We start from the raw sequence: 23,710 nt of genomic DNA, 5'->3' as shown, positions 1-23,710 counted from the left end.
TTGTGCTATTCACAAAGTGCATGTGTAACAGACCCTTTTCAGTCTCCAGTCATTCACATTATAAATGCCCATTTTAGTCATGCTTCTATATTAATTCAATGCCAACAATTTTTGTATAAAGGGGTCCAAAGCTGTATTAAAACTCTAGGCTACTTCTTGTTTTTCAGCTTCTTGCTTCTCATCATTTCCAGGTGTTCCAGAGGCTGCTGTTTCATCAGCACTCGGGTATTCATTTGTTGCATTGCTGGATGGAACTGTGGTTGCAGGAATGTTTTCTTCATTAGGTACCTGAACATATTCCGCATTGGGCTGTTTTGGAGCCATTTCTCTGCAGGAAGACAGGATGAAAATTGTGATTTCACATGTTGAAATCCCATCTACACTAGAGTCTTTCAAAAGAATGAGTCTTTGTGGTTTTGTTGTCTAAACAGCAACCTCCTCATTATTATGACTCTGTTCCAAGAGCACCTGAGAAGGCAACAGTATCACTGCTGCTAAGACACAAAGAGTGACAGAGTGTTAGATTATAAGACTGATCTGCATCACTAGTTGAAGTGATCCCCTTGGAATAAAATTGATTTAGCGTGTTTAGTGCTAAGCCATGAAAGCAGAATGGGAAACAGTGCTGGCAGACAGTATCCGAGAAGAGACAGCAAAACATGCTGCTTGGTGTGAGCTTTCTGAGAAATTTTGTGTCCCATTCAAGTGCAGTCAGAAAAGAGCTATGTAAAGGCTGAAATTGATTTCAATATTTTAGTAACAGATATGAATTTCCATTTATCTTATCAAAACAATAATAAACTGACTCCAGATATTTAAGCACTTTCACATGTAAAAAATATCAGAAGCTAATGGATTAATTCAATATAGTAAGACTTACTGGGATGCAAGAACAAAATCAGATGTTAATGCTACATCAATGGAAAGCAGAAATCAGGTGCATGAGTGACTGGCCACTGGTGTGGATTAGCAGAATTCTGTATCAGGAGGTCTTAGACCTGTGCTACAGGGAAGTGTCCACGTGACTTTTTTTCTGGCCTCAGCTGCATGTATTTGTTTAACATTTAACATCATGGGGCTAAATACAGTTTTGTATAGTATGTGAGATTATCCCTATCCTGAAGATTTGGCAATTTAAGGGAAAAATGAGCAACCAAAGCACAGAGGAAAAGGCATTTCCAGAGCAGGATCAAAAGGGACATTCTGGGCTCCATTCTGTTGACTAAACCTTGTGTCTCCTGCCGTTTGAGTATCCCAAGCGTGTGTCCTGTAATTTCAAATAGCACCGAACTGAGCTTTCTGTGTTTAAAACCAGTCACGTACAATCCCAGTAAATTTGCAGAGCCAACCCTTAGCTGCTATTCCTTTTTTTACTTCCTCCACCTGCCGTTAGCAGTCACTACTAACTTCTAAATATTAAAAACTGTTTTTCCAGCTTGCCACTTCTAGTTTGTGGTGTTTAAAAAACATTTGCTATCTTAGATACTTGTAAGTGGTAGCTGACTGTAGACCTAGTGGAAAGGGTAATGACAACTTTGGTTACAAGAGCAACAGCTTGAAAGTCACATAAAAGCAAATATTCTCACTCAGGAGGTTTTCTCAAAACCCATATTATTTACCTTTCAAAAAATATTTAAATTACACTTTACTTTTGTTATGGAATATCAGCAGTGCTTTCCAGAAATAATTGTCTTAAAAAGAAGCAAACAGAATCTCTTACTGCATCTCATTACTTGATGACTTCTTCTTCTTCGCCTTCTTGGTTAAGACCCAGACAACAACACAAATGATGGCAGCTACCAGAATTGCTCCAATTAATGCTCCAGCAACAACACCACTGTCCAAGTCTGGAAAGACAAAAGAGATTACTTGACTTTGTAAAAAGTAGTATTATAGCAAAGTCCCATGGAAGTTCAGTGGAGGAGGCCTAAGATTCTCCAGGAGAGAACTGTGCTTTTATGAGGTTTGCTGCCTCCTTTCTTGTCCATTAGCCCCCTGCCCCAACAAGCCTGATGTTTATGCCTGGCTAAGGAAAACATTAGGCTGTTAACTCTGGCCTTTGCTCTTCAGTCCTTGCAAACAAATTCTGAAATTCAGGTTGCCTTTGTCTCTGTCTTTCATGTGAGATTTAACATGTGTGCTTTGATCATTTGTGGGCCTCCAAAACCACCTATTTCCACTTCAGTACAGCGTCTAGCTCTGTCCTGCAGTTGTCATTCTATAGACCACTGAGTATCTGAGTCACCACGTCAGGGACAGCTCTCATGCTGGTTGCACAACATATGTTTGGTTCTTGTTAAATGTTACAGCTTACATGAAAAATCTGCATGCGAATGTGGTTGATCGCCGCCTGAGAACAGTCTGGATAAGGTTGATCACTGCTTTAGGGCAGTCAGGATAAGGTATTTTTCCGTGACTGCAGTATTTCTAGCTATTGGTCACACCTGCAGTGCCCCAGTCCTTCTACTACCACGTTTCAGTGATGGTTGTAAATTCTGGGGCAGTGAGAGCTCAGTGGGACTGTTGGCTGGAAAAAATGGTTCTAAACTCTATGCATGTTGGTTCTTGGTAAAGGCTCTGCAGTCAGAGCCAGGTTCACCTCCTGCTCCCCGTGGGAAATGAAGCTGGGGATGTTAAATCAGTTGTCTAGGTCAGTGTAGATTCTGGGCATGCCAGGATGAAAACTCCAGAGCTCTCCAAAGCCTGTAAGATTTAAAGTTGTTATAGCAGTTTCCTGCAAACTGTGCATGTCATATATCATATTTGTGATTATTTTCATGTATTAAACTTACATTTTGCACTTAGATCAAGCTCACAGGTACTGTTCCCCAGGCTGTTGCTGGCTATGCATCGGTAATACCCAGTTTCAAAGGTGGTGAGATTGCCAATGTAAAGAATGCCAGTGCTTGGGTCTGTGACAAACAGAGAGCAGGTACAGATTGATGTTTGTACACTGTAGAGGGAAACTGTTTTCTTTAGTTGATAATATTGAGAGCTGTTAAGAGATTAGAACCAGGGTTCTCCAATTATTCATTCATTGAGAATTTTTATATTCTTTAAATAAAAACCATTTACCTTCCTTGAAAAATACTCCAGTGGATTCTGCAGGAGTGTATGAGAACTTGAGAAGCAGCCTCCTGCTCTCCAGATCAGTCTGTCTGACTGATGTTTTACCCGCGTTGATACTATTGTCAGTGTAACTTCACGAATTAAAATGTAACAGGTCCTGAAGGTTTTCAGGATGGAGGACTTAGCACATTAATGACAGATTGAATTGACTTAACTTATTGACTTTGAGTTCCCTCAAAGTTCCAAGGGAAGTGAGCTGTAAAGGCATAAATATTTCTCCCATTTTAACAATTTGGAGTAATGGCATAGACAAGACTAGCATGCCACATGATTTTATTGAAACAAATAGGAAAAAAGCCCTGTGTTTGTGAACAGCTGTCAGTTGATTTGGATACGTAAAAATACGATTTAGTGACACTGACTGCCAGAAAAAGAGGATGGGTTTTAACTACCCTATGTGATACACAGTGTTTGAAATGGCTGGTGCTGTGGAATTCCAGATCTGGAACACGGTGTGGTAGTCCTGTAGTTACGTACTAAATTGTTCGGTCACAGGCTTGAGGGCATTGTCGTCTATTTTGTACCAGCGGTAGGTAGGGCGAGGCAATCCTTCTTCACAGTTGCATAAGAGGTAGATTAGGTGGCCTCTTTCAGGCGTTCCTTCTATTTTGCAGAAAGGTTTTGACGGTTTGACTGTAAAATAACAGTGAGGAGAACAGACACATTGTGAGTACATACCTGGGGCTGCAAGCACCCACCTCAAGTTCTGGTCCTGTGTCCTGTGCTGAGCCCCATCTACAGATTTCTACCTGAGACCAGAGTCTTGTTTATGGATCTGACCAGAAGGTCTCCCATAAAGATTTCAGTAATATTAAATATATGTATGTGGCCTGGTATATATTTTTATTCTATTTTCTTCCATTTGCATGCTAAATACTATTATGGAGGTGTTGAGATGAAGACTATCAATTACTGTAGTTATAATGGGCCAATCCCTAGTTGTTGTACAGCATTCTGCCACACAGCAACATCATTTTCTTTAGGGACACAGCAGGAGCTTTTCCACATAAAGGGGAAGGGTCAAGGCCTGACTCTTCAGCATACTGCAGTTGTGAAGGAAATAAATTAACTACAGTTGTGCTAAAAACATATCGCTTTTGATAGCATTTCATCACTTTGCACACAGGAGAAGATTCTTTCTTCACTTACACCAAGTATTTTTCGTTTCCTACCTATAGATATGTTGTGGTTCTTTAGGGTACTGTCAGTGGAACTATACCAGCAGAGAGCACAGCCCTGTTTTGTGTGCGTAAATGAACACCATTTCTTGTTTTTCATGTGAATTACAGTCTCTTACTCAACTGCTCCAAAATGTACTATTTGTTTGGGGAATTTTAGATGAGAATTAACAGTAGTACTTAAATTTTTCATGGATTGAGTTTGCATATGTCTTACCCCTAGCAGATAGGCAAATGGTACTGGAATCATGTTTTCAGATGACTTTGATTTGTCACTCTGACCAGGTATGAATTCTCAATATTAAAGCAATTATTAGATGGGGTTATCTTACTAGGATGTGAAAGATCTCGTTCCACTGCTTTTCATCATTTCTGCTCTGCCTCTTTATGGTTGAACTATTGCCTTTTTCCATCCAAAACAGACTTTGTATTACTTCCATCCAACACATACAAAGTGGATCTGAAGGCCACTGGTGGGCGAATGAGATTTTACAGCAGGTCCAGCAAGGGTGGTGGCTGTGGGCTGGTGTCAGGTCTGCTGCATCTGGCAGCCAGGGGGAGCCCAGGCTCTGCCTGCCTCCGAACCCCTGCCAAAATCTGCAGCAGCGAGCCCTTCCCTGCCGCATGGCCCTTGTTTATCACACTCATTCTCTGATTCCCTCTGGTCCTGCATATTTTCAGCTGTGAATTCAGTGTTTCATAATAAGGGAAGAAAACCACAATGCAGTGATAGAGAGGAAAGGTGCTTACCAAGCACATTGACAATCACGGATTTTTGACTCTGTCCCGCGTCACCCTGTGGGCTGAAAACTTCACAGGTGTAGGAGCCGGTGTCTGAGGGCTGCATGTTGGAGATTGTTATTGATGCGTTCCCTGGACTTGTTGCAGCTGTTATCCTGTTCTTAAACTCTCCATAGGAGTAAGATTGGCCTTCTGAATAATAATAGATCTGTGATAAAGAATCAATTTTTAGTTTAATAACATGAGATCTTCCTGACGCTTTGTTTGATACTTGGAATATAGTTGATTTGTGATTAAGCCAAGCAATGTCACCCTCTTTCTGGCCCCCTTCCCCGAGAAAGCAGAGATGAAAACATGGTACATTTGTATATATATTTCTAGCAGTTTGTAACAGACAAGCTTTTCAGAAATGGGATTTTTTAATTGTGTAGATGGACAGTAGCTAGTTCTTTGTGGATACTCCAGTCACAGACTGATGCGTTTGCAAAAACAAAAGTGAGACCATTGACCACTAAATGACAATTCTGTGAAAAAATGCTGTCATACACAATGAATAGTGGTACTAATTGAAGCACTAATAGTTTGTGACATTATTAATAGGTGGCTCAGTAGAAGATTGTGACAAGAATGGACATGTCATTGCAAAAAGTGGATGGCTGCGGAGCTTTCCAAATATAGAAGCCAGCAAACAGAGAATTTAAATGAATCCACAAGACATAGCTTTAAGCCAACAAGGCGCCTGATCTGTTGGCAGTAAATTTGGAAGCAATAAAAATGCAGTACAAGAACACTAGCAGAATCATCACACATTCAATGAGAGCAACCATGCTGTTCTCCTTGTTTGTATAATCAGGGTCAGGGCCAGTGTCAGGGACTATCGTGCGGTTTTGAGTTTATTCCATAGGTGGAAGTCAAGAATACCTGTTGGATTCAGTGCTTGGAGAGGCACTTATTTGGGATCAAGAAATTCCCCTTTCACTAAACAGTAAAAAAGTTTTGCAGAATTATAGTAAATGTCTCTGAGGAATGCAGCATTTCCTCCCACATAAAAATTTGCTGTTTGATGTTGACTGGTTTCTCTGACTTCAGCAGCATCAGTTGTACTTAACAGCACTGTGGGAGTAGAATTAGCCTCGGAAGCTTATAAGCCCAAACCTGTTGTCTGTTGGCGGAAAGGAGAGGTAGAGCTGTGCTCACTGTGCAGCCTGGTTGCTAGTCTGAGACTGGGGCCTTGGTCTGCTTAGGAACTGCAGCATCTCACCTGCTCTGGGGTAAATATAACAGTTCTCAAGGAGTACACTCTGTCCAGTCTGAGTCTGCTGTGAAACCAAGATCTGAAAGAGCAAAGCTAATGTGGAAAACTATGGAACATTAATTATTTTTCCCAGATGTTAATGATAGTGTTGTGTAAAAGTGATAGTACTATATTTGGGATAGTCAGTGTGTTCCCCAGTGTCTACGTGCACGAACTCCATTGTCTAGGCAAAGAGACCAGTTCCAGCATACTCAGTCCTTTTTTAAACACATGAGAGGTAACCATATAGAATTACAGGTTGGGAGCCAAATATATCTAACATCGTTGCTACTGACAGTAATCCAGAATCAGCAGTGTGAATGTATTTATTGAAGCAGGACTGACAGCATGTTTTTTAATGGGAACAGCTGAAGAATGCTTGTAGGAAAAAGCTCCACAAACTCCCATGAAATGGCATTCACACTTGACTAGTATCAAAACCTCCTTTTGGTCAAAGTTCCCTGTGTTTAGGTACGCTGCAGATCCCCAGGCAAGACGTATAATATGCTTTACTTTACAGATCAACTGATTGCATTTTGAATTAAGAATATTGATTCTTACTTCTATTTGTCCACCCTGATACGGTGTTGACTGAAGTCTTTAAGCAATGTTATCTGAAAGCCTTTATTAGCTTAAGGCAATCTACACCCCAAAACTGCCAGAGCACAGCTGCTTTGTGCAATGATAAGGCTCTGAAATGAAGGTCAGAACCCAGGCTGCACAGCACCAGCAGCTCCGGTACTGCAGCTTGGCCTCAGCTCAAGTGCAATTTTACCTCCAGACTTTATCTCTTCCTGCCCCAGCATTACAAATACCTGGTACAATGGACACAGGGCTCTGCATAGCACAGCTACACTGCCGCATTTTCAAGGTGTGCAGAGCTGGTGCTGCAGTGAGGAGGTGGGAGAGGTCCAGTGGTGGCACAGGAGCAGACTGGGCTCCAAAGCCTGCGAAACAGCTGCATGGGCTCTCCCCTTTCCATTGCTGCATGCAATGCCATCGGTTTGAAAACTGCTTTTATGCTTTGCAAATGTCTAGAGATGGACCTGTATTGCAAAACTAGAGCCTGGACGCACACCCTCGTATTCCCCAAGGACGGAGAGTGTTTAGAGAGTTTAATATAAGCAAACCTCTCATAAAAAAACTGCTCTATCTGTAATTACAAAACCATGCTGGCCACTCTTGTCTCCTTATACATTTATCTGAGTATGAGCAACAACAGAGTGCTATACACTGTTCCTTGCAAGAGTCTGAAGTTACAAGAACTGTGACTTCTGACTTCAGACTCCTCTTAAACTGATGTTCCTGTATAGATCTCAGCAGTAATGGGCTGGATTTGCATCTCCTCACTGTCAATTGCATCTGTTTGAGTGAGGTAGAGAAAGGGCTTCCATCAGCTCATCGCACTAATGTGAAATTAAGTTGTACTATGACTTCAGTGAGGTAATGTGTGACTTGCAGCAGTATGGGACAAGAAGCAGGCCCATTATATCCTACTAAAAAGTCTGATTACTGAAAAAAGGGGCTAAATTTTACCCAGTCTTCCTCAGAGTGATCTGGGCTTTATGTGAGAGTGAACAGTAGCAGAAGCTACCCAGTGAGTGCCAGCCCAGCTATAGCACATGCTCCTGGGAACAGGACTGGCACTACCAGTCTTCAATGCATTCAGGGCATGCCAGTGAACACTGTAGACGAGAAAGCGCAACTCGGTATATTTGATCTGAAGTCAGGGTGAATTACGTATCTAAGCCCTTATACAATACACTGAAAAATTAATCCCCCGTGTTCTCTCATCCTGTCTGAATGCATGCAGAGAAAACATTTTGTGTACACTGTTAAAGCTGAGGCAGGTGTTAACACAGCAAAGGATATTGGTTTCCTTCATGGATCTAAACAGAATCTTTCTGTTTGTTTGTTGTTTTGGATTTATTATTTCAACTATGAACATAAAGGCAGTGGAACACCTTAAGGAAATGCATTCAGTTCCTCTGCGGGCTCCTGCCTGTTCCCAGTTCTCCTGCTCCTCTATGATGCTTATCTCACTAACTCTGGAGTTTATTGCCTGAAGGAAGGTGGTAAACACCAAAAAGGCTGAGTAATGTTGTGATTAATTACTGAGTGTATATCTTGTCCCAAAGGTATGACTGGATTGTGTACACAGGAAATTTCATTTAGGAGGAACATGTTTCAGTTAATTGACAGTGAATTCATAACCCATTTTAAACAATACACTCAAAATGGGGTTTTTAAACCCTTGTTCAGAGTGGTTTTATGCTGTCCTTGAAAAGCTCATGTTTATGCCTTTCAAAAAGCTGAAATGAAAATCTTTGCAAAAATGTTTCTAATCCATTTCAAAAGTAAAAAACTTGTTTTCTGTTAAGATATAGAAGTCTTTTTCTTTTTGGGCAACTGACAGTTAATGTTCCCTCCTACAGACATACATCTCATTGACATTTCTTTGCATTTTACCTAAAATGTGCCTAAGATGTCCGTATGGGAAAACTGTAAATTTAGTCAATGGTAGACTTTTCCTGCAAGCCTTTTTAATTTGATGTGAGAAATATATTTAAAGTGCAACATCTCAAATGTAAAAAACTATGAAAGAAATCTGTTATGCTTCTCTTGAATAAATCCGCTTTTTATGTCCTCAAGAAAATAATGAGCAGCTCTAGTGAAGCTGATGATTTACCAGTGTAAAAACAATATTGAGGATGCGGTAATGGACGCTGCTTCTTATTACTAGCTAGTTGCTCATGCAAGTTTTTATATAATGGTGCCTTTTCACATTTCATGGGAGCAGCTGCCTGGGATGACTAATCAAACAAGTGATAGAAACAAGAGCGGAGATTATCACTCCTAAAAATGTTGTCCCTTGTAACTCCACGATATGAAAAAACCAGTTTCTGCCAAACAGCTGAATTGCCCAGAAAATGCCTGCCCGACCTTAGAAAGGTTTGGGTTCAGCTGGTTGTTTGGCCCATGGGGCAGGCAGTGCCTAAAGCCAGAGGCGCCAGCAGCAGGCCTGCTCAGCTATGGCAGTGCTATAATTGCTTGGCATTTCCACCATCACCGTTTCTGCTGCAACCAAGAAAAGGATTTGGGCTCATAGACTTCCAAGGCAGTCAAGTCAATTATTTGTGTACCTGTTCAGGGGAGCTGGGTTACAAACAGAACAGGGAATTTGGAATGATCATACTCATTTGGAAGAAAATCTTGGTAATCTCAATGCACTCTAGATGCTGGAGACAAAATAATTTGCGTCTGCAGTTCTGAAGGATCTGGTACATGAAATCACATCTCCTTTTCTTCTCCTTTTGCCTGAATTGTGGGCAGGCTGCTCCTCTTCTAGTGTGATGGTGAGGAGAACATTTGCCTGAAGAGGAAGCAGTTGGCAAAGCTGGTGCTGAGTTGAGATTTTCAAAGGCTGCCAGATGTTTGGCAGAGAGTGAGGAGCCCACCTTCAGATTTTCTTTATACAACTTCCATAGAAAGATCATCTTCCTTAGGGAGTGGAGGGTATGTGTGAAAAAGCAGGCAGTAAATTAGAAGAAATACGCCTCCATCTGCTTCCTCTCTTCTTGGAGCAGGACAAATACGTACTAGAATTTGCATAAATATGTGTCTTTCAAAAGCCTTTGCATGAACTCAATACTTTCCAGGTCAATATTCCTCCCACCACCCATCTCCTGGTGTCATTGCCTCACGTTGCTGTACATGCTTGGTATGTCTGGATATCAAAATTGTAAGACAAGATGTACTTGAAGATGTGTTACAAAATGTCCCACTTAATCCTTACAGTAGCCTTAATTTACTGACTGAGGGGGCAGTGTCAGGACATGATTTCCTCTCCAGTACCTGTCGTCCCTCCTCCAGCCCCTTCTCACTTGTCCCCACCAGCAGATGCAAAGCTATAGCATCCTGTTCAGTGGCGTTTCTCTAGGCTGATGGATTCAGCGTCTGATTCACAGGCTTTGCCAGGAGAGCTGTAGAGCTCAGGAATTCACAGCGCCCCATCACTGGGTTGTTTAGCCATTTTCTGTTTGATGCTTTTTCAAGCTACTAGAAAAAAGAACAATTAAAGTCTCTTTCTCACTGATAAATGCAAAGGAGGATCTTAACAACTTCACTGCTTTGAGATCATGATCTCTTTTTGAATTCTGAGTACAGACAGAATTTATAAAACAACAAGGGAAAAAAGCGTTCACCACTCCCTTAAGCATCTTGCCATCTAAATAGAGAACAAATGCTGTGCGCTCAAAGTGTTAATTAAAGCCCAAGGCTCGGATTCTGAACTCAGCTAGATGAGAAAGCAAATGCTCACACGTGCATTGGTTTCTTTGACGTGTGTCATGTGGCTGAGTCTGGCCCCAAATGCCGTTTTTCATCCCCAGTTTTTCACAGATTTTGTCAGAACCCTGATCTGCCAGACTGCAGTGAGGATATTGTGTCCTGCGTTACTGGGGTTTTTGCATGGGTAATTGAAGATGTTAATAATGACTAGAAACATCTTGTCACAATTGCTCATTGGTAGAAGAAAAAAGGGTTGGAGTCAGAAGCCTTAAAAGGATTAATCATTCAGCAACATTAACTGGTGCAAAATACTTCTGAGGAGCAGCTCTTTCATATTCTAACAGTTTTGTTCTTGTGGCTCAACTATTAGTAAGTAATTTGTACAGTGCATCAACAAACATGTTTTCTCAGCGCATTTGGTGCAGCTGCTCCTCTGCAGTTATTATGAGACCTCAATTTACACCAGGTTGTACCCTATACTTCCTGGTGAGACTTAATCCCACTGCAGTCAGAGAGCTGGGAATGGATTATGGCTGGGCCGTTGAGCTGCCAGCTGAGACGAAGCCAGTTCAGCAGGCAGCTTAGGGCCCCTCTATATCCATCACACCTCAAAATGGTGCTATATTCTAAAAAGATCCAGGATTTTTTTTTTTTCTTTGCTATGTAAATATGTAACCCCAAATTTGAGCTATCCAGACTTGCTCACATTTCAGCCCAGAGGCTCCTGGTGTGTGGACATGACCTTCAGATGCCCTTTGGGTAGAAGGTGCTACTTCAGCTACCTAGAATAGCTGTGGGGAAAAAAACAAACAAAAAAACCAGCTACAGCCGAAATAATTTTGATAGAGAAAAATGCAATAAAAATAAGGTGAGTTGAAACTTCTGAATTATGCGTCTGATTCTGCTTGTCTCAGTCCTGTGCTGGTTTGAAGGTTTTAATCCAGAATATGATTACAGGTCTCACAGTAGCATAAATCTAGTAGAAGCTATTTAGCTCTTTTTTTTCCCTTAAAATTGTGGCGATGTTTTTCTTACCTTGTATCTCCAGCTACATCTTCCCCGTGCATCTGTCACATACACCATCTTTTGACAATGACTGACTGACTTTTCATCCATACTCAGAATATCGTGACACAGGGAACTCTGTATTTGGGTAAAAATGTGCTGATCTGAGAGTTAAATGAGACTTTAAATGTTCCCCCAAAATCAAAGAACCTGTTCTCCGTGCAGCTCCCCATCCATACCATCAGTGCTGTTCACAAGGGCAGAGTGCCTCGTGTTCAGTGGATTTTGCAGATATATCAAGCCTTTGTCAACAGCAGGATGCAATATAACCTTATTTCTAAATTTTACCTAAAATTAGGTAAGCTGAGATTGAAGTCTATTGTTTGCTCCAAACACACCAGTTACAACCTGATCATTTTCTACTTGTCTTCTCTTTGCTGTGTGTTCTCACGATTGTCAGCTTCAGTGTATCGCTTTATTTTATCTTCTCTCTTCAGACGGTCACTGCAGTGCCAGGAATAACCCCAGGCAGTCCACAGGAATCCCAGTGACACCCCGGGAGTCACCCTGACTGCGGTGACACGACAACAGGCTCTCTGCTCCTCTGCATTGGAGTGTTGCCTCTGCTGTCCATGAAGTTATTCCTTTTAAGTGTGTGCTCAGTCACCTAAGTGCTAGATAAAGCTTGATTTTGAAAGATCACATCTAGGCAAAAAGAAATGCTCATGTTTTGGAAAGGCCCTTTGCACAGGCTCATCTTGGCTCGTGGGCTGGAGCGAACAGCTCTGCCCCCCAGCCCGTGTCCCTGCAGCACTGGCAGCCTCTGTAGCCCATGATCTCGGTTGTCTGGGGCTGAAAGCCTGTGATGGCGTCTCAGGAACTGCTCCTGCTACATGGGCAGGAATTTGTTCTTTCAGTAGTTTTTATGGGAAGGCCACACTTACAAGGCTGGCTGGCCACTGGCGCTCCCATTATAGCGCAGTACCCGTGCCTGTGCCTTGCTTTGTGCCAGGCAGCAGAGCTTTGCTGGCTCTGGTGCTGCTGCTAATCTGAATTTGGGCTTTCAGAGTGACAGGAGCAGACACAGGTACACTCCAATCGCTCTTCTTGCATCTGTTTCCTTCCTTGGGCTTCGCCATCCTGTCCCCTGTTCCCCAACACCATGACACAAGTGTGCTCGCTCCTGTGAAGGTTTTGCAAAGTTGCTCATCAGGCCCGTGTGCCTGTGTATGAGGACATCACTGGGTTTCTTGCGTTGGAACATTGCTGCCTTCCTCCTCTGTGCGGTTTACAGTAAGTGAAACCCTCCTTGCCTCTAGCCACTAAGTGATACTCTCTTGGTAGTACAGGTATGAGGAAAATACAGGCCTCTGGCAGGTTGAAAGCCAATATATGGAATAAATGGAAGATATTCTTGCTGCTACCTGCTGCTAACACGCTTTCCCTCTCAGCTTCCCATCAGTAGTTTTACCAAAGCGGCGTCAATGTCACTGTTTGCAAGTATTTCAAGCTTGGCTTTTTTAGATGATATTTACATGAAAAGTCTATCAATAACTCAGTTTCTCTCACAAATAGTAGTCATTCATGCCCTTTACTCCCCTAGTGAATTTAAGATTTCAATCAAGGATTCTGTCCTGGGCATATTTTAGGTAGCCAGGTGGTGTCTCTGATAGTTTCCCTTACTTAACTGTGGGTGCCCTGGGCTGCAGACTCAAGGTGTGGCCCTAGTTAGGCTGAGGAGCTGTATTTAGCTTTGTGAGGCTGTAGCCTCGCCTGTGAAGAGTCAACAGCAGGCTTCAATCTTTCAAACATTTACTTATATTCTTCACAGCGAGGCCAGCTGAGTGACTCAGAGCATTAAATGAAGCACAGATGTAGATCTTAGCAGGAGCTGAGACTTCACCTTATGAACCAGCCCAGGCTGCGATGTACTCTGTTACCCTGGCTGAGCTGAATAAGTGGTGTTTGCCTCAGTTTGTCTGCATGGAAAATACAGATAGTTCAGTATTGGAAAGTTCTCAAGATCCTTGGCTAGGCATTATTATTTAAAAGTTAAATCTATCATTAAAAAGACATGTTGCTAAGGGATAAATGGCAAGAAGAAAAAGTTAAAAATATGTATGGCATCCTATTTTCCCTGAGTTGATATTTACATTATTTAGTTCAAATGAGGGGAATTACTTCCACTGGAGAAACTTCTCAGGAAAAGAGCAGAGTTAGGCTCCAATTAGTAAAAAGATCTATATTCGCATGCTATATATAGCTGTGCTGTCTTCAAAACAGCACCACGCGCACCTGCCATTCCGCTGTTCGCTGCCTCCCTTTTCATCCTGTTTGTGGTATTGCATCCTCCCCGCTGTAACTGCCGTGACTTTGAACTGTCGAGCACCTGCACCAGCGTTGTGTAAGGTGGGCAACGTGGAACGGGGCATGAAAACACCAGAACGAACACCAAAAGACACTGGTCACCTCCACAAAACCAGCACAGGGAGGCAGATCTGTGTCAGGGCTGCAAAATAACGGCAGCACTGCCTCTCTTTGAGGCAAGGTAAAATCTGCTGCTGAATACTCTGGGGCATTAAATTAACACCGGCATTAGTCCTGATCCTGATCTTACTGATTTCACACCAGACAGGATGGTACCTGAGCTCACATATCTCAAAACACTGCAAAATCTGTAACGTAAGTGGCAGTGAAAAATACTGACATTGTTATTAAAAGGAGTACCTATGGCCTCTGTGCCTCTTATATATTATGTCCTAAAATCTAGTAGTTTAAAGCTCACACTCATTATTGCTTCTAGTCAAAGACATCTTTATGCCATAAAATTCCATTAATTCTGTCATTCTACAGTTTGCTCTGTCACTTGCTGCCACTGTAGAGAGAAAGGGTCATATTCACTATTATGTAAGTAAATTTTATTTATCAAAATCAAGATTTTTTTTAGCTCATAGTTGTTATGGAGAACATCCTCCCTGCTTAATCTTATTATTGTGAATATATCAGCCATGTGAATAACAGAGTCATCAAGACAGCTAATGTTTGCTAAAATGTCAGCAATATTTAAAATTGTAGCAGTGGGATAAGAAGATGTATTTTCTGCCTTTTTTTTTAATTAGAAGTCTCTTATCTTCAAAGTATTTGTCAGAAATTTTGTTCTTTAAAAAATCAAGTTGAAAATGTTATCCATTTAGTTACTGAAAAAAAATGGCAAATTTTGAATGAAGCCAGGCTTTTTCAACAAACTTTTTTGGGGACAATATGTGCTGTTTATAAGGAAGCATTTGCTTGTTTGTTTGTTCATTGATCTTGGACATTTTAGAAGAATCTAAATATCTCATAACATTAAATAATTTTATCCCTTTTAAGTGCAAGCTACCATTCTGGTATTCAGTAAGGTGGAGTGCCAATCTGATTCAGTTGCTTTTATCATCTTACCAGCATGTTAAATATATTTTTGACTTGCATTTTGAAGTTACTGCATCTAAACAATGAAAGCCAAAGCTGGAAGTCCCCTCCATTGCCATGCATGTATTTCCTACTTGGAATGAAATGTGAAACTTCGGCTACATGCCAGGCAACCAGAGCAAAGCCAGGTTTGTAGAAAGAGAGGTTATTTTTTGTTTAACTGGTAGGAGAACAACACACATGCTTTCAGGCACTCTGTCCTTTCTCAAACTCAGAAAAGTCACCAGCCTGAAATAGAAATTGCAACCTTGTATTGCTGTGGGTTCAGAGGGAGATTGAAAATCCGATTTCATGTTCAGCTCTGTTGTGTAATTTCTTAAACCGTATTTTCCACAAGCAGTCACAGCCCTTTATTCCTAGTTTTTTGCATTAACACGGTTAATTTTATTGTGAATAGGTTCCAAATGGTAGGGAATTGCCATGTTGTGGTCAAAAGGATACAGGGCCGAGTAATACAGCACCGAATGGGTTGTTACATGCATTTTAGAAAGAGTAAAGCCCCGTCCTGCAGCTCTTCCCACACAGGCAGCCTCCGGGCACACCGTGGCTGTGAAGGGTGCTCATCTCCGGCCCCATGGAGCTGCCAGCCCAGGGTCGCTGGTACTTGGGAGAATGGGGCTGGGCACCAACCTGTGGCCTCTCCAGACTGAACCGACATTATTTACTGAAAATGCAAATCATCCATTGCAAATGTATGTGTGTTGTGGTGTAAAAGTGAATTTACCGTGAAATTAGTTTCAGACGGGGGGCAAACCAGCTGCGTTTTTTCCCAGTAGCGTTTGCTCCAGCCCTCACAGGCACACGGCTTTCCCAGCGCTGGTGCTGGGACCCAAAGGAGCTGGGGCTGAGCGCTGAAGGGGTTGATCCATAAGGTTTCCCTGACGTTTGGTAGCCTTATACCAGTTCTTCTTGAGTATATTCTGAATCACCCACAGTATTTTATTATCATAATCCTCAGGGGGTATTTTCCTGTCATTGGTCACAGTTTATATAAATGGTTTTCCCTTCCCGGATCTCTCAAAACTGTCTGATTCTCCCTCTAAAATACTTTCAACTACGATCTGCTTATTTCTCTTGGTTGTGACTAGAACATGTATTGCATGCATTGTTTTGCAATATGGAAAATTTAATGCAAGTAGAACAGAGAGACTCTAACCGAATCCAGAGAAGATGAGCTCTATCCTATCCCAATGCTGTACTTCCCACCCGAACAAGTGATTAAAATTTGTGATGTAAGGTACTGGATTAAAATTATAATATATTGTACTATATACAACTCACTTAGGAAACCTGCACATACCACCCTCTCATGAATAATTCTTCATTTAATAAACTACTTTCGACTTGAAAAAAGCAAATGATGAGTAACAAGTATTGATACAATTAGTCAGGCAAGGGGTGTGTGTGTCGGTCTGGCATTCAGGTGGAGTCAGAATTTGGGATGGGCGCAGTGTTTGTACTTCACACCGATACAGTCTTCCTCTGTGGCTGTAATACACCGCAGGATGGTGAGCCATTGTCCTATGTTAAACTGCAATTTCTTACACACTGGCTATCACTGTTCAATGCCAAATACATCACATACTGTACCTTCTGCAAATTATAGACAGTCTGATTCTGCTATAATTGGTGAACAAAATAGAAAGTATGACTCTATCAGCAATGGCAAACCTCCTAACGTAATACTATTAGGAAATCAGTGAACATGACAGGAATATTATCAATGTGGACTTGACACTCTTCTAAGTCAGCTATCTTTATGTCAACTGATGTAACATCAGGCAGAAGGCTTGAATTTTTTGAAGAAAAATGTTAGCAACAGGATAAAAATGATGGGAGAGAAAAGGGACTGATTGTCTAATAGGCACAAGCCCAAAACCAGGGCATGGAAAAAAATCACAGTCATCTTCAAGGATGCAGTAACACCTCTAATCAGCATTTCTTCTTACAAAGGAAGGTGCTGCTGATTGCTCAGCACCTGTCAGGGCTGAGCTGATGGGAGCTCATGCCCCGCATGTTATGCTGTGAGTGAGGTTCATGGATTCGCTTCCCCACCAAAAAGACAGATTAAGGGGTAGCTCTTGAAGCCTGGGCAGCAGCGTGAGTACGTACAGGCAGCTACACATCCCATCCCATCCCATCCCTGACCCTTGCAGGGAGAACAGGCTGCTCTGCAAGGTCTTTGCAGCCACATGAAGAGCTCAGGCAGTAGTTGTAGCTGTCTAGTATTTGGTGTCCTGCACAGTCCCGATGTGCTCTCCGTGCTGACACCCCAACCTACCACAGGGTCTCGTACCCCAGCAGAGAGACCCAGTTTGGCTTTGCTGCCTCTCAGGGTCTCAGGAAGGGCAGGGAGCGTTTGCCTTTGATCTGTAATTGTTCTGCTGCCGCAAAGGTACCTGTGGGATGCCGTGAAATACCAACACAAGTTTGCTGTGGCAGATTTCCTGCTATGACTTGCCAAAATGCTCATGGCCCACTTGTTGTGCATCATTCCTCTTGCTGAGCTGCCTGATAGCAACGATAGTGGCTGAGTCAAGGAGCTCTTGTTTGGCCCTTAAATGGGGGACATATTGCAAGGGCAAGGGCGTCTCTCCAGAAACGCGGCCCTCACAGGGGCAGGAATATCTGCCAGACAAGAGAACACGGAGATAGATGATCCAGGGGCTGGGGCACTTGTGTGATTTTTGGATACCTGGTTGTTGCTCTGCTTCACATTCCCTGTGTGACTTGGAGCATCATTGAAGCATCTGAATTCCTTTTGCACCTTCTTCTACATTTCTAAAGGAGCTCAGGCATGCCAGTAGGAATTAGGAGCCTAGATAACTTTGTGCATTTGCCCTTAAATTTCATTGCACCCCAGTCTTTAGTGTGGGAACACCAACATTCCCTGCCTTCCTGGTCTGTAGTGAGGATAACACTATCAAACGTAACAAGATTCTTTGAGCACTTAAGGATATCTTAAATATAACTTCATATTAATAGTAAATACATATCTTACAGTATGCAGCTGGCTCTCTTTGGCACTGTAAAAGCTCCACTGAATAAAGAAGTTATCCAGCGCTCCAGAACTGGTGTATGTACAGAGGAGGGTTGCGTTTCCACCTGTGGCGACATTCACTATCTTCTCGGGGACGGTCACCACCACACCGCTGACGTGACCTGTGGGCAGTAAGTGTGGAGAGGACAGATCAGCTGGGGCAGCCCTGGGAGCCACGGGAGCTTTGCTCCCTGCGTCATTGCAGAACCCGTCGAACATGTCTCATCATTCTCCTTTCACTACAGTTTCCCGTGGGCTTTGTGGGGAAACTTCAGTGATAATGAGCTGGGAGTGGGTAAAAGCTAACAAGGAAATAAATCCCCCAGAATACCTGTGCCCTTACAATGGATAATATTCTGAAAAGGTAGAGTTTGTAAAAACATACTTGTTCTCACCTGCAGAGACTTGTCTTCTCACCAGGAGCCTGTGGCTAAACCGAACCTTTCTTGTACACTCGCCATGCTCTCCTGCACCTTGCACTCACACTCACAGCTCTCTCTAGCCTGCTTTTACACCCTTTTTGCCCTTTTCTTTTTGCTGTTCTTCCTTTAGATGTCTGATTCTCTTTCCAGTGGATCACTGTCTCCTACAATGTTGTCTCATTTTATGTTCTTAGCTCTGTCTCAGACTCAGTAGCGCTGTCAGGTTTCCCCAGGTTGGAGCCCAGCAACCTTCCTCTGTTTTTCATTTGCTAATTACTTTGCTTTTATTTAGGTTTATTAGGGCTTGAAGCTGTTCTTTTCCAATGCTTTTACAATGGAAATGTCAAACTAAGCTTTTTGGAAATGGTTTTATTATGTGGGTTGTGAGAAATTCAGAGATAACTTGATCAACCCTTTCTGTTTTGCTCAAAGCAGAAAGAGAGCAAACATAACTTGTGAGGCCTTTCCCATAATGTTCCAGTCAAGCTTGGCTACACAACCATATTAATGAAAGGAATCGAGCACCATCTTACAGTATTTATCTGTTTCTGTCCTCCATATAATTAGGTTACTGGCAATGGTGACCTACAGCAACAAAGTTAGAGCTGTCAGAAAAATAAGCCTGCATTTCAGGGTTTTGCTAAATCACTGAGTCCAGCTTTAAAGCTACTGTCTAAAGATTCTGAAGGAGAACGTGTTTATTTTTAACATAAAGGAAAACATAAGTCTTTCAGAGCTTTCTAAGTAAAATAGGCAAAGTCAGAACTTCATGTTATAATAATAATAGTTTTCATGTGCGCTTATTGCATGTATGAATGATAGAGGGAAAAAATACAAAATATTCTTCTCAATGAAATATCTGTGCATCTTATTTTTGGGTGCTGCTTTTCAGAGTTTAGGCAGAACCTCCACTAATATCAAAAGAGTACTTTGTTCAAATTATTAGCCCTATGAGAGAAAACCATGTTTAAAAAGGAAGTATAATCTGTTTGGGCATTTTTAACCATGTAAATATTGCAGGTTCATCAGTTGATACAATATGCAAAACTGTCTGAACTCTTCAGGGTCTCTTTTCCTTGTTTGTTGGCTTCAATAATAGAATTTCACTGCCAGGAAGATGAGCATAATCTACTTTCCATGTTGGCAGTGGCGAGGATGAGAACTAGCAGGTTCGAACTACAGCAAGATGTACATTATATGTGAAGTCTCACAGGGGTGGCTGGAGACTGACCTAAATGTGTCAAACCTGCCTTGGGGAAAGATGGGATCCCAGTGCTGGCTGCAAGTCCACAGGAGCTGAATCCTGAGATCTAATACAAAAGCCGTGTAATATTATTATGGATATCTCAGTTCACTGTTCCCAGCTCTAAGAATTAAGAGTTGGCCAGGGGATGATAGTTTCTTGCCACAATAATACTTCCAGGTTTACATGTATTTATTTTCTGCTCTTTGCAGGATTAAAGCTGCAGTCTTGCAACACAATGTCATTCTACGGAAAACATCCATTTTTCAGTCATCTGCTCCACATATTTCCCTTATCATTCTCTGTTTGTGGAATCAGGAGTGCCACAGAGCATGGCTGTTATAAGGTTTTCCAGAATAAATTAATTTTAGCATAAGCAACTCCACAAAGCATTCTAGTTTCCATGAAGCTGTATGTTGTGAAGAAATACATTCAGCTGAAATAGGCTTGGGTCTAGTAAAATTAAAAAGGCAAAACCTATCAAACTTCCATTGTCCAGTGAGGCTATTTAGAGCCATCACTAATTGTAAGATGGAGCTCTTGGTTGCAAATGGAGTGACCTAGAGCCGTGCAGCCCTTTCCCTCATCACAGAAGTTAATGGGAGCTTTGCTTTGCATTTAGTTCACCGTTTGCGATTTCAAACTCATAATCCCATTTCACACATACAGCATTGAGAAAAAAACACATGAGTAAGAAGTAACACAGTGAACAAAGCTAGTCTGAACAGGATCATAACTTGTTAAAAATAGTTGATCTGTGTATTTTACTCATCAATATTACTGTAAGACAGGTTCCTTGCTACAGAGAAAGTCATTGCGGTTAATTGGGAGTCACCCACTTTTGCTCAAGTCCCATGCAGTTTTAACACTCACGAAGTAAATCCAAGTTTGCTGGTCTTTACCAAGCCATCACAGAAACCCCCATCAATGTGGACACACTGCTAGTCTTAAATCCACAACTTTAAAATGAGAAGACATTGTTTCAAAAAGCATTGGTACTAACACTGAATTACTTTCCATTGCTAAGGCAAAAATCTGTGGGATTGATGTGTGTATGAGACAGATAACATTGAAACACCAGGAGCAATGATTTAAAAATATTTATCTGGCATCCAAACCAGATAATTCCATCATGAAAAGAAAATATGGAAACTAACTTCCATTTTCTTTACTGGATACAGAGACTGTTTCACCTCACTCGAGCTTTAGACTAAAATTGTCTGCTTTTGTATATATTAAAAATAAAGCGTAGCACAATGAAATGTCCTTGAAACATGAATAATATATAGTCTTTCATATACCATATAATTCCTAGATTCCACACAATATTACGCTCTCACTTAATTTCAGGGAAATCCAAAGGATTATTTGCATGCTTAAAGTTAAGCATCCCCAAACATTTTTTGGTGGGGTGGGATGGAGGCAGCATTTCCCAGGGCTGTTATCAAGGGGAGACAAAAGCTGAACGTAAGAAAACCCAACCTTGAAATACTTGAAAGCCCCTAACACTCTACATGGGAGCTCTTTGCCTCTTCCTGGCTTGAGAGCAAAGCATTTATTTACCAAAACTAAAATTCTATTCTTAAGCAAAAAACTCAGACCAGTCAGTGGTCAACTTGCTGATTTCCACAAAATGGCATAACATCATGGCCATGATTTTCATTCCGTCCTGAAATAGATCTTAAATATTCTCCTAGTTTGCCAGTCAGGCTCACCTGCTCTCTTATTTCAACAAGCTCCTTTATTCCAGTGCTATTTCAATATTTATTATTCTTACCTGTAAGGATGGCTAGAATTGCAAATATCTTCAGCATCGTTGCAAACTCCTTGACGTTGGGAGAGAAAAGAGACCAGATGCTGCTTCTGACTTTGACTAAAACCCAACTGTTTGGGTTTTTTTAAGCGGGCTTTTGTTTCCTTATCAGCTGTGTATCAACACGCCAATAAGCTTTTTCGTTCTCCTCCTTTATCACGTGTGTGCTTTTCTCCAACTAGTGGTGTGACTGTTCAGTTGAAACCATTTGTGGAGTTTGGGCAACTGAGGGTTTTGTTAATAATAAACCTTTGAATCAGAGAAGCCCAGATTCTCTCACTTTTGCCAGGGCCCAGCAGTATTTGCCTATGTGAGCACTTCCACTGAGTACAAGCAAAGCATTTGTGGAACTATTTAACAATCTGATTATCAGCGTTGGAGTCAGGTCTAATATGAATAAGGAATAATCTTTATTTCCTGTTAATTCTATATTTTTTTTTTTTTAAATGGGCATGTGGAGATAATACGTTGTTAGCATATTTTCATTGCAAAAGATATTTCTCATACAGTTTCATACAGAATGATTACATCGGACTTGTGATTGCCTTGAAATTTCCATATTGAACTCATCAATAAGGTAATACACCAAAATAAAGAGTAAAGCTTTCTTCTAAACTGATATTAAAATCTGTTTCATCTAGTTTTAATCCATGAAGTTGGATGCCGCTAATACAAAACCACAAGGTCAATATATTAATTTTTATTTAAATGTTAATACCTGATTTGTATAGTGAAAGAAACACTGAATAAAGGTTAGGATTTGAAGGACTAATTATGATAACTCACAGTAGATTACATGGTCCTTACTGAATGCAAAACGCTTTCTCTAAGTCTCTAAAGCTCATTAGGAAGGGAAGGTGCTCAGCTTGCTTTCTTGCTTTGTCCCCTGCCATTTGACTGAGGGTCATTCAAACCCCCCGCTGCGATGGGAGAAGCTGGTTCTGCACGCACAGCCACGCGTGAGCGGGAGGCAGAACACATCACAGAGGGCAGCATTGCCTTGTCGAAGTGAGCCTGTGCCTGGGACCAGGACAATTGAAATGGTCAATGGCTTTTTCTTGGTGAAATCATGGTCCTGGTTTGTGCCTGACGATCCCATTGTGGCAGCAGCAGGCGAGGGCAGCCACCCGTCCATGGCAGGGATGAGCTGCAGCTGGGGCAGCCCTTTGGCTCAGCGTCTGGCCAGGTGTGGTTGGAGGGGAGAGGTACGTCCAGGCTCTCCCTCATCTTTGGTGTGATGTAGTGGTGGGTTCTTCAGCATAGAAGTGGTGAGTTACTCATTGCATCAGTTACTATTGAGATAAGGGTTATGGACTTTGGTGATTTTTATCCTGCCAGATATTTCTGTGCAGGGCGGTTGTCTGAAAAATCCATGGGAAGTTGTCAAGGTTTGATTATATTCTTATATGAGCCATCTCCAAATGTTTTATAAAAGATGTCTTTTCCTTAATTCTGACTGTCAGCACTTCACACGGCATTCCCACAGAGTGGGCAGCACTTGCCTTTTAGTGACAGGGAGGACAAGACTTGGAATAGTTAAATGTCTCATCCAAGGATGCCCAGGTGACCAGGGTCTGAAAAGGAACATGTATGTTGAAAAACTGAAATTCAAATTCAGATTTCTTCCAAAACGTGACAAGTGTTTAGCCTCACCTTCACTGAGGAAGCATGGAGAGATCCCAAATGCTCATGGGGAGTTCTCACTGTCCCCAGGTCAGTCTGAAATGGGAGCTGCTGGTGGTTTCCTATCATTTAGCTGTGGATGAGCACAAATGATCTGAATATGAGCACAATCTGCAGACCCATTTCAGTGATTGCCTGTGGCAGCTCCATAATAGCCAGAAGGAGTCAGGCTAGTAGCTCACAGAGCACTGACCCTTTGCAAAGGACAGCAGTTTTCAAGAAGATGCAGAAAGCATTGCCACCCCACACGGCAGCTCAGCACGCACCCGCAGGATCCTGTGTCTTTACCACAGTATCAATGTGTCCCTAATTCCCTCTCATTTATCATCACAGAAATATTTTCTCTGGCACTTAAGGCATCCTCAACTAAAATATATTTTCTCCCTGTTACATTCACTTCTGAA

The 23,710-nt window shown here is 41.8% G+C and overlaps 2 protein-coding genes across 2 annotated transcripts in view; one reads left to right on the top strand and one right to left on the bottom strand.

The window, feature by feature from the left end:
• Positions 1-23,710, top strand: part of LOC136106105 (synaptotagmin-like protein 2) — an 84,684-nt gene that overhangs the window by 3,371 nt on the left and 57,603 nt on the right. The gene's annotated exons all lie outside the window — the stretch shown is intronic.
• On the bottom strand, positions 38-21,672 carry VSIG1 (V-set and immunoglobulin domain containing 1). Its single transcript, XM_065846843.2, has 8 exons — positions 21,588-21,672; positions 18,107-18,267; positions 11,668-11,775; positions 5,058-5,256; positions 3,607-3,762; positions 2,793-2,912; positions 1,721-1,847; positions 38-328 (listed from the first exon to the last, which is right to left on the bottom strand). The coding sequence occupies exons 1-8, from the start codon at positions 21,622-21,624 to the stop codon at positions 145-147; spliced, it is 1,092 nt and encodes a 363-aa protein (XP_065702915.1). The 5' UTR covers positions 21,625-21,672; the 3' UTR covers positions 38-144.

This window comes from Patagioenas fasciata, chromosome 11, assembly GCF_037038585.1.
Source record: "Patagioenas fasciata isolate bPatFas1 chromosome 11, bPatFas1.hap1, whole genome shotgun sequence".
Classification (NCBI taxonomy): domain Eukaryota; kingdom Metazoa; phylum Chordata; class Aves; order Columbiformes; family Columbidae; genus Patagioenas; species Patagioenas fasciata.
This window is presented reverse-complemented; position numbering and strand designations above follow the sequence as displayed.

Coding starts and splice junctions, on each gene's coding strand:
- VSIG1 (XM_065846843.2), bottom strand. CDS start 21,624: ATGCTGAAGATATTTGCAATTCTAGCCATCCTTACAG. Junction 1,848..2,792: donor GCTTGATCTAAGTGCAAAAT/GTAAGTTTAATA, acceptor TTGTCTTTCCAG/ACTTGGACAGTGGTGTTGTT. Junction 329..1,720: donor TCATCAAGTAATGAGATGCA/GTAAGAGATTCT, acceptor GTCTTCCTGCAG/AGAAATGGCTCCAAAACAGC.